This window comes from Carcharhinus amblyrhynchos, chromosome 8 (genome assembly GCF_965287045.1).
Source record: "Carcharhinus amblyrhynchos chromosome 8, sCarAmb.v2.hapA, whole genome shotgun sequence".
In the NCBI taxonomy this organism is placed as follows: domain Eukaryota; kingdom Metazoa; phylum Chordata; class Chondrichthyes; order Carcharhiniformes; family Carcharhinidae; genus Carcharhinus; species Carcharhinus amblyrhynchos.
The window spans coordinates 49,070,476-49,087,653 of record NC_137331.1 but is presented as its reverse complement, the minus strand read 5'-3'; the positions used below and the strand labels follow the sequence as shown (position 1 = coordinate 49,087,653).

The 17,178-nt window shown below is 39.0% G+C and overlaps 1 protein-coding gene across 2 annotated transcripts in view; it reads left to right on the top strand.

Moving 5' to 3' along the window:
- zbtb10 (zinc finger and BTB domain containing 10) overlaps window positions 1-17,178 on the top strand; it is a 72,348-nt gene that overhangs the window by 47,071 nt on the left and 8,099 nt on the right. The window contains exons 3-4 of one of the 2 annotated variants that reach the window (XM_080194047.1): window positions 4,886-4,954; window positions 15,496-15,671. In XM_080194047.1, the coding sequence (XP_080050173.1) occupies window positions 4,886-4,954; window positions 15,496-15,671 (245 nt within the window). The remainder of the gene's footprint in view (window positions 1-4,885; window positions 4,955-15,495; window positions 15,672-17,178) is intronic. The other variant, XM_080194049.1, reaches the window with a different exon arrangement.

Here is a 17,178-nt window from a genome sequence, read left to right as displayed (position 1 = left end):
ATTTAGCGAGGCAGCCTCCACCACTTCAACGGGCAGAGAATTCCAGAGATTCACCACCCTTTGAGTGAAGAAGTTCCTCCTCAACTCCGTTCTAAACCGCCTCCCCTTTATCTTGAGGCTGTGCCCCCTAGTCCTACTGTCTTTTTTGAGCGGGAAGAGTCTCTCCACCTCTATCCTATCCATCCCATTCATCATCTTATACGTCTCAATGAGATCTCCCCTCATTCTTCTAAACTCTAACGAGTACAAGCCTAGTTTATTCAGCCTCTCCTCATAGCTCAATCCCCTCAACTCCGGTATCAGCCTAGTAAACCTCCTCTGCACTCCCTCCAGGGCCAAAATATCCTTGCGCAGGTGCGGCGCCCAAAGCTGCACACAGTACTCCAGCTGCGGCCTCACCGATGCCCTATACAGCTGCAGCAAGACCTCCCTACTTTTATATTCAATCCCCCTCGCTATGAAGGCCAGCATCCCATTAGCCTTCCTGACCACCTGCTGCACCTGCAAGATGGGTTTTTGCGACTCATGCACAAGGACCCTGAGGTCCCTCTGCACCGTCGCCTGCTGCAGTTTTTCGCCCTGTAAGTAATAGTCCTTCCTACCATTCTTCCTACCAAAGTGGACCACCTCACACTTGCCAACATTAAATTCCATTTGCCATTTCCTGGCCCATTCGCCCAGCCTATCTAGATCCTTCTGCAGACTCTCCACACCCTCCGCACAATTTGCCTTTCCCCCAATCTTGGTGTCATCAGCAAATTTCGACACCCTGCACTCGGTTCCCTCCTCCAGATCATCTATATAAATGGTAAATAGCTGAGGCCCCAGCACCGACCCCTGGGGCACCCCACTAGTCACCAACCGCCAATCCGAATAGCACCCATTGACCCCCACTCTCTGCCTCCTATTTGACAACCAATCCTCTATCCACGCTAACACCCTACCCCCAACTCCATGTCCCCTGACCTTCTGCAATAACCTCTTGTGAGGTACCTTGTAAAACGCCTTCTGAAAATCCAGAAAGACCACATCCACCGGCTCTCCTCTATCCACTGCCCTAGACACATCCTCATAGAACTCCAGTAAATTTGTCAGACACGACTTCCCTTTAATGAAACCGTGTTGCGTCCGCCCTATCAAGCAATTCCCTTCAAGATGCCTCGCAATTTCCTGCTTAATGACGGATTCTAACATTTTACCGACCACAGACGTTAAACTAACCGGCCTATAATTCCCCGCCTTTTGCCTGGCACCCTTCTTAAACAACGGCGTAACATTAGCCGTTTTCCAATCTTCCGGCACTTCCCCGGAATCCAGCGACGTCTGGAAAATAACCACCAAGGCATCCACTATCACCTCCGCCAATGTGTAACTCCTCTGTGCTACACTGGAATGTCTGCCTAGATTTTTGACCTTGCGTCTCTTTGACCTTCCGACTCAACTAGTGAGCCATGGTGCATATGTGTATGCATGCACTTTGCCTGACGTTCTGTCCAATTAGTTGAAACCCTCCACTGCAGTGCTACCTAACCTTCCAGCAAGGACATTCCAACTCTTGAAATGCAATACATTCATCTTGACTTGGAAACCCCAAGCAAACAGCAATCCTCACCTCAGCTAAGCCCACCTTTGGACAATTTTTACTGATAAATGCTGTGCTGTGCCTTTTGATGGTGTTTTTGATTTTTTCTTTCTCAAACTGCCTTAGATTTCCCCATCCTACTGTTAACCTCTTTTTCAGATTCTTAAATTTGCCTTTAGTTTTACTTTAGTTATTCTTATCCTCGTTAACTTTAAATTGATTTCTAGTTTTCAAGCCATTTTCAAACTGTTAACCGTTTCCTTTTTTAATGGATTTTATTTATTTTGCATCATTTATGATTTTTAAAAAATCCCACATCATGATGTACATTCCTTTATGGTTTTTCCTTCCACTTCCACTCAGCTAGCTTGCTCCTAGTCTTTCATTACCTCACACAAATGGCTCTGCTTTATGGGATGAGTGTTCTAGTTGCATTGATGCTTAGTTCAACAAAGACCCCTTGAAAGAAATGCATTTTCCACCATAAGCTGATGATGTGCTCTTGTCAATCATGGTGGCTGCAGTTGTGTACAAACCTGGGGTCCTCCTGATCTAAATGGCTCAGTCCCATACCAGATGGTGTGTCTTTTCAAGCAATTATCGTGAAAGCCTATTGCTTCTTCGATTTCAAAAATTTATTAATGCTGTCCATCTGTTTGCCTGCCCTTGCCACCAACCAGAAAAAAAAGTGGGGGATTTTTAACAATTGGACAAGGGCATTAAGGGATATGGGCCAAAGCTAATGTGTGGAATTAAAATACATAGCAGTTAGCAAAATGAAACGGGAAACGGGCTTGATATGTTGAATGGTCTGCTCTTGTTCCTGTACTCTAGCATCTGGCGATCCATTCAAATGAAATCTACTTACAGAATCTTTGAGGCACTAACCAAAACTTTTGCAAACTAAGTAAATGAAGAAGAAAATAATGGCATTAAAGAATAACATCCACAAGTTTAGATAGTTTCCACCCCAGGATTTTGAAGAGGGTAAGTGAGAAATTTGCGGATACCCCAATAATCTTCGAAAAGTTCTCTCATTTCGGAATTATCAATTGCGATCATCCAATTTGAAAGTTATAAGAATAGAACAAAGTACTTTCTAAAGAATGGTATGATTACGAACAGGTACAGAAACTAATCAAAAAAGTTGAATGGAATGCTGCCTTTTATACCTTGGAGACTGAAATACAAGGGGGTAAGCAAAGCTCCAGTTAGACAACTTGAGGACAGTGAGCAATTCGAAGTACCCACATCAGAATCTGTTCAGATGATAAGTCATTGACTTGACCTCCTAAGTATTTCCAATATTTTTTGTTTATATTTAAGATTTCAAGCATCTGCAGTATTTTGCCTTTGTGTATTTGAAGTTAGGTCACATTTGAGTCATGAATGAACAGGTTTGAGAGGCAAAATTACCGAATGTACCTTTGTTGCTGTATGTATTCTTTCACAAATAAGTTAACACTGGCTCAGATGTAATGAGATATTTCTAAGAGTATTACTCGGGCGTCTTGATTGTTTTTAGGATTAATGTTTTGACAACTGATAGGAATAATAGTGTTTGAAGCATTTGACTTAGCATGCAAACCCTGCTGAGTTTATCTAACTATCGTCTGAGTGTGAAAGAGCTTAGTTCATTTTGATAATGTTGAAATGACCACAGGAGCCTTCAGAAAGTGATGGGAAACCTAAAGCTATCTGAGATGTAACCTTCAGTATTCCCACCCCTTCTCATACTTCTGTCCTCACAAATATGTTTATTAAAGCTAGCAGTGTTGTTTCTGCCTGCGAACCAGCTTTACTCGTACTCCAGAATGTCAGACAGACTTCAGTTCAAAGGATTTTCTCCAAATTTAAGACCACGTGTTATCACAGTCCAGTGAGTGCTCCATCCATTGATTTGATTACTTCTGAAAGAAACTCAAACTGGTCTCAGCAGCTGCATCAAAGATTGTTTTCTCCAGCTTTTGCTTTCCATTTAGTTTCAAGAGAACTGGTAGCAAATGTTGGCATTCAGTTAGTTCCTGCAGGTAGAATTTGCCATGTTTGTGTCGTCCATTTCCCCACAAATGAAAACTTTTCCTGCTTCCTTGTTCCCTTATGGACTTGGTACAACTTGAACTTTTGAATAAAAAAAATTAAGAATTTTTGTTAATTATGCATTAAGAGGATTACCCTGTCTCTGTCTCTGTCTCTGAAGACCATTATTGACTTGATGTTTTTTTTCCCTTCTCTGGCTTCAGTTATATGTTGAGATTGAACTGCAGATTTGTTTGAGTAAGGTCATACTTTTTAAGGTAACGTAACTTATCTTCTCTTTGCAAACAATACTGATGTTCCTGACAAAGCATTTGTAATTGAAGAAAGATTACTTCCACTTCTTTTCCCACAGCTTCCTGAAAAGAAATTGTAAAATGATGAAAGAGGTTATAGATTTCTGTCACCCAAGCTCAAAATTTCACATTTATTTATTTTCTTGGTCTGTGCGTTATTGTCTAACAACATTATATAAATTGCTTCTGGTAGCAAGCTATACCCTACAGTTAATGTCAAAAGAAACCACCTGTGTATTGGTTATAATTTGATCAGTTTGGTTTTCAAGTAGACAGTGTAACAGGAAAGATTTTTTAAAAATTGGCTTCCAAACAATTGTTATCAGGAACAGTTGGCTAATCACTTTTCCAATTTTATTTCACCAAATAGCTGAAAATATGAATTTTGCTTTTATATGGTTTACCATGGTATTGCAGATAGCTTGAGACTAAAATGATTAATTATTTTTGTGGTTACAAAAACATACTCTATAAAATGTGTTAATTTATGAAATATAGCTATTATTTATGCAATCTTGTTATTTGTAGCAAGAGATAGTACATCATCGTCTGCTTCCACTAGCCATTTTAACTGGTGACTGATATTTCTACATTGCAGGATACTTCAAAATTGTTGTAAATGGAAGGATGACAAAGGTTGAACAAGAGTAGGGAGCTCAATTATTTTACATCTGAGTTGAATAAGGGAATGAATGTCAAGGTTGCTGCTTCTGATTAGTATCCAGTGACATCTAAAAATAAACACGTCCCTGGATGTGTGATGAGATGATGGGTTTGGCGTCTGTTGTGATGTGTTCTACTGTAAATAACCTGTCAATATTCATTGGGCTTTTGTGAATATTGGCTGCTTGGACATGGTTTTGGTGAATACCTGAGGAACAATACCCCATAAGTTAGTTAAAGCTTTTGAGAGAGGGTAAATCAAGTAGCCTTCAACAAAATGTTATTAATTAAAATCTTCTCTTTCCAGCTGGAACTTCAGATCAATTCAGATTTGGATTGCTCCAAGAAGCTCAAAATAGAGAAGCTTGGTTAAATGGTATGTATTTTTCCAAGAAAACCTTGGAGGAATTAGTGTTAAATGCAAAGAGATAAGCAGATGCTATTCACATAAAATTTGTATTTAAAGAAAAGTAAATTGGGTACATTTCTTGTCCACAAACTGGTATTTTTTAATCAGGTTTTTCCATTGTCTGATACTCTGCAAATATTTTGAGTGGTAATTCTAATGTGTTTTTTTTTGTAAACTGGGATTTCTATTTTAAAGATAAAAATAAGAAAATTGCCCCCTTCCTAGTTTATTTATCCATTTTAATTAATTTGTATTTTAATACCTTTTAGAATTTTGAATTAAAGGCAACTTCTTCACAAGGTTTGGCTTAAAGTTGCTACTCAAAGTCTTGACTGAATTAAAGCCAAACAAGATAGCCTGATGGTACACAGCATGGCAGTTTTCCAAAATCCATCAATATTATTTAAGCAGTCAAACTGGAATATTTTTCTAAAGTTTGTGGCAGTTTCTGATCAGTTGCTTATATAAGAACATAAGAAATAGGAGCAGGAGTAGGCCATCTGGCCCTTTGAGCCTGCCCCACCATTCAATAAGATCATGGCTGATCTGTCGTGGCTCAGTTCCACATTCCTGCCCTCTCCCCATAACCCTTAATCCCCTCTCTTATCAAAAACCCATCAACCCGCGTCTTAAAAATATTTAGCGAGGCAGCCTCCACCACTTCAACGGGCAGAGAATTCCAGAGATTCACCACCCTTTGAGTGAAGAAGTTCCTCCTCAACTCCGTTCTAAACCACCCCCCCCCTTATCTTGAGGCTGTGCCCCCTAGTCCTACTGTCTTTTCTGAGCGGGAAGAGTCTCTCCACCTCTATCCTATCCATCCCATTCATCATCTTATACGTCTCAATGAGATCTCCCCTCATTCTTCTAAACTCTAACGAGTACAAGCCTAGTTTATTCAGCCTCTCCTCATAGCTCAACCCCCTCAACTCCAGCATCAGCCTAGTAAACCTCCTCTGCACTCCCTCCAAGGCCAAAATATCCTTGCGTAAGTACGGCGACCAAAACTGCACACAGTACTCCAGCTGCGGCCTCACCAATGCCCTATACAGCTGCAGCAAGACCTCCCTACTTTTATATTCAATCCCCCTCGCTATGAAGGCCAGCATCCCATTAGCCTTCCTGACCACCTGCTGCACCTGCAAGCTGGGTTTTTGCGACTCATGCACTTAGATTAAAAAAAATTGAAAATGAATTTCTAAAACATTATTTAAATAAAAGTTTATGATGTTGTTGCACAGCAGTGCGTGTTTCTGTTATATGCATATGCGCATATACTCAGACACACCAAATGTGGGTACTGTCAGACAATATTCAGGCACCAAGAGTCCATTGGTTGGCTAAATCAAAGCCTCAGTTTTACTTTTGGTTGTAATACCACACCAGAAAAGCCTTTATCCAAATACTGCCCTTTTAAGTACAGATACACACCACTCCAATCAGTACAGCTAACTATCATATATTTATCTCTATTGACACTTATGGTGTGCCATTTAGTAACTATTCAGTTTATCATAAGATAATAGAAACAGGGGTAAAGGAAAGCTTTGTCAAGAATCTGGAATACACACCGAACAGCATGTAGGTGTACCTGCACCAGATGCACTGCTGTGGTTCAAGAAGATGACGTACCACCACTTTCTCGAGGGCAGTGGAGATGAGCAATAAATTGGTCTTGCCTGTGACACTCATCCCATGAAAGAATTAAAAATTTGGAGTTTTCGTGGAATAATGAATGCAGTTGTGGAATTTAGTCCTGAAATGTACCAGTAAAAATTCCAAAATACCATTTAATAGAACGTTTGACTTAGTCACTAAGTTAACGTTTTGTTGTTGTGCCCTATATGATATAAATGCTTTTGATACTCTTTGTGACACAAATCAGGAGATCATCTAGCATACTTTATTTTTGGCTTTAAGAGGTACAGAACTATAATGGATTTGAGCTTTCATTGTAATAATTTCAGCCTTAATGTCTCAGATAAGTTAATGGTCTTAATGTAATATGTTTTGGGGAAAATTAAAATTATATATGGTCATGGGAGCAGTTGTGCTGCATAATGGATTGCTTCTAAATGGTTATCTGCATGCCTTCACGCAAGTATAATATCTAATTGTGGAGTACATTTCTGAAAAGTTGATTTGATTTAATTTTGGAAAAGACTTCCTATGCTATACCAGATTACAATGTTCCTCTGCAATTTTGTTTTTACAAATGACAATTAGTTTCTTTTCTGAAAAGATACCAAGCTGATGCCAGTATTATCATTTATTTTGGTGATCTGATAATGTCACAAGAAATAGGAGCAGGAGTGAAGCATACTGTCGATTGACCCTGGTTTGCCATTCAATTCAATCAAGTGCTTCAACTCCACTTTTCCACCTGCCCCCCATATCCCTTGATTCCATGGTAGACCAAAAATCTGTCGATCCAAACCTTAAATGCATTTAGTGGGACAGTGACAACATTCTCGGGTTGAGTATTCCAAACATTCACAGTCCTTTGATTAAGCACTGAGACGAGGAGAAATCACTACACTGATCAGACCTTTATTCTGAAGACTGTGCCCCCGTGTTTCCTGACCAGCAGAAACATTCTCTGTGTCTACCTATCGAGCTCCTTCAGAATTTTGTAGGATTCAATGAGGTTGGCCCTCATTCTTTTAAACTCCAGAGAATATAAACTCAATTTACTGAGCTCCTCATTATAGGATAGTCAGCTCATCCAGAGATAATTTAGTGAACCTTCACTGTACTGCCTCCATTGTAAGTATCTCTGTCCTTAAAATTGCACACACTATTCTAGCTGTGGTCTTACCAGGCTCTGTCCAAGTGTATCAAGATTTATCCTGGTACTCAAATGTCCTTGTTATAAAGGTCAACATGCCATTTGCTTTCCTGAGTGCTTGCTGTATCTGCATGCTAACCTCCTGCGTTCCTTGTATAATCACATCCAAATAATCTGTGGCCATTGTAGAGGACAGCTGAGTCTTCTGTATTGTTGTGGGTCTGGTGCCTCTTCTTGGCTAGAAGAGGTAAGGCTGGCTGATTTCCTTTCCTAAAAGATTTCAGTGAAACAGGTGAGTTTTTACAACAGTCCACAATAGACTCATGGCCAGACGGGTTTTTACAGCAGCCAGTGATAGATTAATGGCCACTGTTCTGACACTATCTTTCAATTCCAGATTTTTAATTAATTGAATTCAATTTCCATCAGTTGCCGTCATGGGATTTGAACCTATGAGCCATTTAGCCTGACGTCTGGGTTGCTAGTCTAGTGACATCGCTGCAATACTAACCTCCTTGTGCTCTGCGCACATACTCCACGTATGGATCCTGTACAGCTGTAGAGCAATATTTCATATATCAGATAGGGTTTTTACAATAATTGATAGTTTCATGGTCACCAAGTCACCATTACTGAAACTAGCTTTCAATTTCAGATTTATTAATCAAATCTAAATTCCACCAATGTCCCCATAGCATTAAATGGATTAGTAGTCCAGTGACATTACCATGATGCAATTGTCTTCCTGAGAAATGTCACTCTTTGCTTCCTGTCCGCCATGCTTTTGCCGATTTAACCTTTTGTGTGGTATGTTTTTGAATGCCTTTTGGAGATCCAGGTAAACTACGTGTACTTGTTCCCCTTTATCTATCCTACCAGTTGCATGATCAAAAACTCTAATAAAGTTATCAAGTTGGATTTCCCTTTTGTAAAACAATGTTAACTTGTTCTAATTTTACTGTATACCACTCAAGTGCATTGTTAAGACTTCCTTAATAGATTCTAGCACAATCCTGATAGTCTAACTGGCCTTTGTTCAATGTTTTCCCTCTTGTATCCTTTCTTAAAAAGCATGTTACGTTTGCCAACTTCCAATTTGGGACAGTTCTTCAATCTAAAGAATTTTGTAAGATCATAGCTTGCGTTTATACTATCCCTGTAGCCATCTATTTTAGAATTTGAGAGTGTAGGCCATCCAGTCCAAGGAATTTGTTGGTTTAAATTCCTTATATTCTTTCAGTATTTTTCCTCTGCTAATATTAGTCATTTAATGTTGCTAAACATTGTTCTAGAAAGTTTTAACAATCTGTACATCAGTTTATTTGAAGAATACTAATTTATAAAACAGTTCTGTGGTGGTGTTATGGATTTTGCTGTCTTGAGAGAAGCAATGAAATCGTAAGGGGTGAACAGTCATTGCACCACTCTTGAGTCAGAGCAGCTTTTGAGGAGATTCAGAGATTATGTTTTTGAAAATGATGAGTTGAAATTCCTTGCGACAGAGACAGAGTTTGAACAAGACCTTTTGATTCATGGTCACTGGCATCTTGCTAAGAAATCTTAGCACATTAAATGTGGGGTGTTTAACCATGGGTTTACCAGTTAATTCATATTTAGCTCATTAATTCTGATTTCTAGAGTATAAAATATTTATTATAAAATGGTTTTACTTCCCTGACTTTGTATAGTAATGTTTGTTTTATCTACCAATTACTCCTCAGTGACAACATTAGGAAAATAGTGTCAGTTTACGTGTTCATGTTGATGACATGCAGTTGAACCTCAGCTCAATCCCTCTCAAGCCTTCTATTGTCTCTAAATTGTTTGACTACTTGTCTGACACCCAATACTGGATGAGCAGGAATTTTTCCAACTGAATATTTGGAAGACTGTAGGCATTTGTTGTCTTCAGTTCCCATCACAAACTCCATTTCCAAGCTACCAGGGTCTCTATTTCTCTCTTTGGCAACTGTTTAAGGCTAAACTATACCACTCAAAACTTTAGCATTGTATTTGATTCTAGTTTTGTCCAGCTCATTTGCTGAAACTCTTTTTTACCCCTCAACTTGATATTTCCAATGCGCTCCTGTACATTATTCCCTGTAAACTTGAGCTCATCTGAAGCTCAGCTGCCTGGATCCCAACTCACCTATCACCTCTGTCTATTGATCTACATTGCATCCTAGTTGAGTGATGCCTTTATTTTAAAATTTGCATTCAAATTCCTTCAGGCCTTCTGTATTTCTCTAATTGCTGCCAAGCTATCTGTGCAACTCTAATTCTGGCCTCTTGATTTTAATCACTCCACCATTGGTGTCTACGTCTCCAGTTGCCTGGGCCCCAAACTCTACTCCTCCTTCCTCCTTTAGGGTGTTCCTTAAAATCTTTCCTTTTTTGACCAACCTTTTGGCTATCTGCCATACTTGTGGTTCGGTGACACATTTTGCTTTAAATCATCCCAAGATGCCACATGACAGTGTTTTATTGTGTTAAAGGTGTAATGTAGATGAAAAAAGAGCTGTACTTGCCAAATTCTCTCTAGCTAATGAAGTGTAGTTCATGTTCTAATATCAGAAACATGGCTGCCAATTTGTACACTACAAGTTTCCTCAAATAAATGTGATAATGACCTGATTTTGTGGTATTGATTGATAGAATATTGGTCAGGACATCCATGAATAACTTCCTATGCTCTCTGAAATAGTTTCGTGGGATCTTTTGTGAGAGGGTAGACTTGGCCTCTGCTTAACATTTTGTTCAAAAGTGCACACATCCTCAATTGCATTGGTGTGTCAGTTTGATTGTTATACTCCAGTCAGCAAGTGGTCTTGAACTCAACTTTTTGACTCCGACAAGAGTACTGCAAATTGAACCTAAGCCAATACCTGACAAGAAGTTGTTGTTGTAATTCCTTTAGCAATTGGATGGAAAGAAAGTTCCCTTGCTAGAAACATATGGATCTTTTAAAGATGGGAATGCAGTAGAAAAGGCCAGAAAATATCATTGGACTTCTGAGTTTAGTACTTGGGGGCATTGAATGCAAAAGCAAGAACATTAATGTTGAATTTGTACAAGCTATTGGTTGGACCACTGATGTACAGTACAGTTTTAAACATCTAATTTTAGGACGGGTATGTATTTCATGTTTTTTTTTAACCAATGCTTCACGAGACTGATGCCAGGAATGAGAGATGGTTGTTACAAGAAAAGATAGAAAAACTGAAGCTCTTCAGCAGGAGGCTCAAAATCATGAATGATTTTGATAAACTATGGAAGATTGTTTCTCCTGGTGGTCACATCGGAGACTGAAGATTATCATGGGGTAAATTTAGAAGTTATTTTTCACAGGATTCTACCACAAATTAAGATAACATTTAAAAGGAAATTCGATAAGTAGCTGAAAAGGTAGAATGTTATCAACCAGGTGTTGGTCTTGATCACCATGGGACAGGATTTTGGAATTACAAGTTCTGAGGCCATAATAATGGTCATGGAATGAAGACTGACCAAAAAGCCATGAGACCAACTCCAAGGTCCCTTGATACATGGAAAAAAAATTGGATCCTTGCTTACAGTTCGCCGAGGGGGGAGGGAAGTGAACAAGTTTCACACTAACAACTTTGGTGTCTGTCTAAAGTGCACCCTTTTTTTTTATAGCACATTGGTCTGCATCGAATCTTGATATTGATCAAATCTGAACATCATTGGTATCTTTTGATCATTCCATTAGGCCATCTGCTAACCTTCTCCAAACTGCTAATTTCAAATATGCTTCGGGTTAAATTGTTGTTTGTGTGCTTTTAATATCTTTGTGATGTTTCAGTCTAATCTATGCTGGTATAGGGTATCAGGAGCTTGTTTTAGAGTACTAGTCCTGTCCTTGTACTTTGGCTACCATCAGTTGCCTGTTCGCTCGAGATGCAATGGAACATTTATTATTAGCACTAATGGAGAGTTGTGGAATTCAAAGACTCTGTGCTTCCTGTTTTAGTGATATGGAGTTCCATTGTATATTTTAATGCTCTCCCATTCAATTAATTGCTTGGTTTAGTTGGGCAATGTATGCACCTATGCAAAGTCTGGACCTTTTCTTTAATTCATCAGTCCAGCTCCATCTACATGCTAATTCCCTTTTGTTGTAGAAGTTTCCCCGGTACAGTGGCACAGTGGTTAGCAGTGCTGCCTCACAGCACCAGGAATCTAGTTCAATTCCCGGCTCGGGTCACTGCCTGTGTGGAGTTTGCACATTCTCTCTGTCAGTGTGGGTTTCCTTTGGGTGCTCCAGTTTCTTCCCACAGTCCAGAAATGTCTGGGTTTAGGTGGGTTGGCCATGTTAAATTGCTCCTTAATGTCAGGGGGACTAGTTGGGTAAATGCATGGGATTATTGGGGTAGGGCCTGGATGGGATTGTGGTCAGTGCAGACTTGGTGGGCTGAATGGCCCCCTTCTGCAGTCTAGATTCCGTGATTTTATGATCACGTTGGTAGATGTCTTATTGACCACAGTGCCAGACTTTGAGAGATAAAGTCCCATTAAGACAAATTTTCACCAAGTAGTTTTAATTTAAAAACGTGTTTGTATTTTTCAAGTTGATAACAAAGGTTACTATTTTGCTGTTATTTATTTTGATGCTGCCCCACCCCTGCGCTGGAGTCACATCAAGAAAATACTTGGGAAAGCAGTGTTATCAATAATAACTGAAAACAGCAGGAAAATATGATTACAGTAGTTAACCCCAGAGCTGATACTGACACTAGCCTGGCAGAACTCTGCCATAATTACTTCAAGGAATGTTTCTCAGAATTTGGATGTGTTCAGTTTTTTAAAATTGCAACTCAACAGTTAATTCATACAGTTTTTGCTGAGAAAGTTAAGCTAGTTTGTATCTGAATGGAAATATAGATTAGCATACTGATGCAGGAATTTAGTTATATTAAAATGGCTGAAACCCACTAAGTGCAGTTTTGTGACATTTTCATTGAAGTAATCATGTTGTTCAGAATTCACTTGAAAATGTAGTCTTGACTAACTGGAGAGTGGATTTGCACAGAGTAGAAGAATGCTATAAAATTCATTATTCAAATATTTATCCCATTAATGTGGAGTTTGCACATTCTCTCTGTCAGTGTGGGTTTCCTTTGAGTGCTCCAGTTTCTTCCCACAGTCCAGAAATGTCTGGGTTTAGGTGGGTTGGCCATGTTAAATTGCTCCTTAATGTCAGGGGGACTAGCTGGGTGACTACTTGTGACTAATAAATAAACGTAAACCTTAAACTTTAAAAACTTTAAAACACTGTCAACCAATGAATGACTTAATTTCTATATTGCAACTTCCTTGGAATGAGAACAAAAATAGTTCTTGCATGAATTGGAATTGTCCTGTCAGTTATTCCTACTAGTGAATATAACTGATTAAAAATAAAATATTGGTATGCTTGGAAGAGTTTTTTTTTGCAGATATAACTGGCCTGAGGATTTCTGTTTCTGTGAACAGGCTACAATTCTTGAAACTATATCTCTGCTGGCTGCTGCTGTTAAATTGTAATGCACTTCAGCATTAATTTGTGTAAATTTCACCAGTGCAAGATCTGTTGCAATATGTTTTAAAATGCAAAGCAGGTGTAGACTTAATGTGGAAAGCTGAAGCAAGCTTATCTGATTTTGATTTCTCATGTAAAAATCTAATGGTCTGGGTCAATGCACTACTCCTAGATTAAAAAGAATTGCTACAAGTATGGTGTTTCCTCAAAAGTTCACTAGTTTAAATGGCTTTGGCACTCCAAAACACAACCTCCCACAAAATCTATCAAGCCAGCCCACTTTACAGATTCAACTGTTTATCAGTTGCACTGCTAGTTTTACTGACCTTATAAGTCAGCGCATGGATCCGGCAGGCGATTCAGGCTGTACTATCAGGAAAATGCACGGGCATTTAAGGCACAGCCACACAAAACAGACTCTGCACGGCAAATGGTGAACAGAAATGGGACTTCCTGCAATAAGGACAAAGTACAAAGCTGGTTTCGAGCTAAGGGTTATAACATTGGCTAACTTGACAAACAAATATGCTGCAAATAGGGAATTTGGTGTTGATTTAAATAAAAAGGCTGGTGTAAGAATGAAGGAGAAGTCTGCCCTGAAGATGCCTAAGACCAAATGCAGCATGAGAGGACGAACCATTCAGGCTGATTTTTATGTCCTCGATTGTCAAAAAGGTTACAGCACCGGAATTGCAATATGTATGAGCGGATTTAAGTGGGTTAAATCAAATCCCAAGCAAAGATTTCACCATGGTAACTTGTTCCCTTTTTTTCATACTGTTGTCCTCCTCGAGAATGCAGTGTTTATTGAACAAGGTTTTAGTTGTATTTGGTTCATCCTGCGTACATCAGTGTTGGCCTTACCGAAGGCCTGACTGAAGGACGTGTTCAGCTAATAATCATTTTCCATTACTTCAGAATTTTTATTTTTACAATTATGGAACTTTAATTTTCACAACTGTTGTAACCTAACTTCCGCAAGCTCGGGAGCCCAGAGCTAGGACGAGAGGAGGACAAAAAAACCTGGAGTCACACCCAGGGCCTGGTCCCCCTCAGGAAATCAGGGAGGGCTGAATGGTCCTCACAGCAATGGATGAGCAGCTGCTGATGCTTTGTGTGATTGTCATTGTTATGACAAAATATTATTAATGTACACTATCATCAGATCGTTCTAAAAAAGCAGATTATACAATTCAGTGGATGGAGTTGAAAACTGTTGGAGGATGATTCTGAAACCAAGAGCATTAAATCTGATCCAGAGCAAGATCCTTGTGATGATGTGGTAGCCAAAGTGATTCTTGCACCAGATGCTGAAGGAAATGAAATTGACAGTTCTAAAAATTTGGATTACGGTTAAAAGTATTCTTGCAGAGTTAATTAATTAAAAATATAATTTTGAATTGCTAGTTGTATGTATTTTTCCCCATATTTCAAAATGGCAACAACCTAAGCTGGCATTTAATGCTGCAGATAAGTTGATCCTCATTTTTGGGATGATTTTTGAGGTTTCAAAATGGTCGTTACATGCTGCGATCTACAGTATGTTTAAAGTTTCTTTATTTTCAATCCATTCTATGGCAAGTTTAGTTTCAGGGACATTGCTTGTAAAGTCAAACTTGTCGAAGAGAAGTAGTCTGCTTAAACCTATTGAAGGCACCCGAGCCCCAAAACTCTCTACAAAGAATTATTGGAGTCTATTTCAATTGACTGAATTATATACATATTACATACTTCGATATTGCATGAAGTGATGTTCAAACCAATAAAGATATGTGAACTTTGAGCATTTCCATAAAGACTTGATTAACTTTGCTGTTTCTGTGTATCATGTTGAGGAAGTGTTTTCATTGTTTGCTATATCTCATAATATATGAATGTATGAGTTAGGAGCAGGAGTAAGCCACAGAGCCCCTTGAGCCTGCTCAGCCATTCAATAAGATCGTGACTGATGTGATTGTGACCTCAACTTTACATTCTTGCTGGCCTACCTCCTGCCTCTGATAACCTTTCAGCCTCTTGCTATGAAGAATCTCACCACCTCTATGTTAACAATATTCAAAGACACTGCTTTCACTGTCTTTTGAGGAAGACAATTCCAAAGACTCAATTCATTATATCATTAACTGGAAATAACCTTTAACAGATATAGTAAATAAACTATATGAATTCTGTGTCTGCTAGGTGATGCTTCAATCGGAAGTCAAAACAAATTCAAATGTCCACATTGTAATTATATTGCCAAATATCGACGCACATTGAAGAGACATCAACTAATACATACTGGAGTGCGGTCCTTTGCCTGTGACATCTGTGGAAAGTTGTTCACGCGAAGAGAACATGTAAAGAGACATTCCTTGGTAAGTGTAATTGCCATTTTTAAGCAGCCTATTTTTGTGGCTGAAGATTTTAGAATCCTGTTTAATTTTAATTTGATTTATTGTTGTCACGTGTATTACTATGCAATCAAAAGTATACCAGCAAAGCATACTGTACATAGGGAAAAAAAGGAGAGGGTGCAGAATGTAGTGTTACAGTCATAGCTAGGGTGTAGAGAAAGATCAACTTAATATCAGGTAGGTCCATTCAAATGTCTGATGACAGCAGGCAAGAAACTGTACTTGAGTCAGTTGATACCTCAGACTTTTGTATCTTTTTCCTGGCGGAAGAAGGTGGAAGGGAGTACATCCAGGGTGTGTGGAGTCTTTGATTACGCCAGCTGCTTTTCTGAGGCAGCAGGAAATGTAGACAGAGTAAATGGATGGGTGGTTAACTATATCAGCATGGAGGAACTGGGAAGGTTGTTGGTGATCTGGGCACCTTGAAATGTGAAACTCTTGCTATGCAACATAATGGTTTTAAAAAAAAGACAATCGGTCCTTGCACTTATTTGACTTGAGGGTGGAGGGGAAAGACTTTGAAAGAGTCTGTTGGATTGGAGTAAAGCAGTTGAGGACTATCTTTATTTTTGGTAAGATGCAGTGGAGGAAGGTTTTGGCAAAGCAGAATGGAGCCCAATGATGCTTGATATGGTTTGAATGACCATCAGTTGTGCGCCAGATGCTTGCAAGTCTTGGACTTACTAGGAGAACAAAATGGTGAGAGAAAATGAACATTTTGCTGTGAACAGGAGCATCAGATTTGGAGATGAGGAAGTGATTGAGTAAATCAACCATTGCAGAAGTATTGAGATAAAGAGAGGATTGAAGTTTAGGCAGTAGAAGACTTAAAAGTGCATTTGTAAGCCACCAGGGAGAGATTATCCCCCCTCAATTTCTAATATGGAACCATTAATCAGGAGCAGAAATTTTGACCAGTTTTTCTCTCTCAAGAATATAAGTCGCACAATCATATTCCCACCATTGAGTGAGTTCTGCTGACTCATAACAAACCAGGCATCGGACCTTATAATTGTAATGCTTAGCGGCAAAAGAAATTACCTGTGGAATCATCACATTAGTTAAGAGCAAACTTGTATTTATATAGTGTTAACCAGTTAGAGCAAGATCTCGATCAAAAATTTAAAAATGTTGACTAAGAATTCCCCTGCCCTGGAAATAATCCGTTCCACCGAAGGATGAAGATGGGGCCTAGGTTTAACATCTAATTGGAAAGAAAGCATCAAAGACCATACAGCACTTCCATATTACACTGAAATTTTGGTAACCCAGAGGCATAAGTGCCACTGCTAAACTAAGCTTAACACCAGTTGAATAATTGAATATGAACTTAAAGGGACAGCTTCTCAATACAGGAAATGGAAGATTCCATATTACGCATGAGGGCGAAAGGAAAAAATTGTACAGTTGGATGTCTTTTCGCAACATTGCAAAAATATCAGTTAACATTTAGACAGTGTGTGAAAAT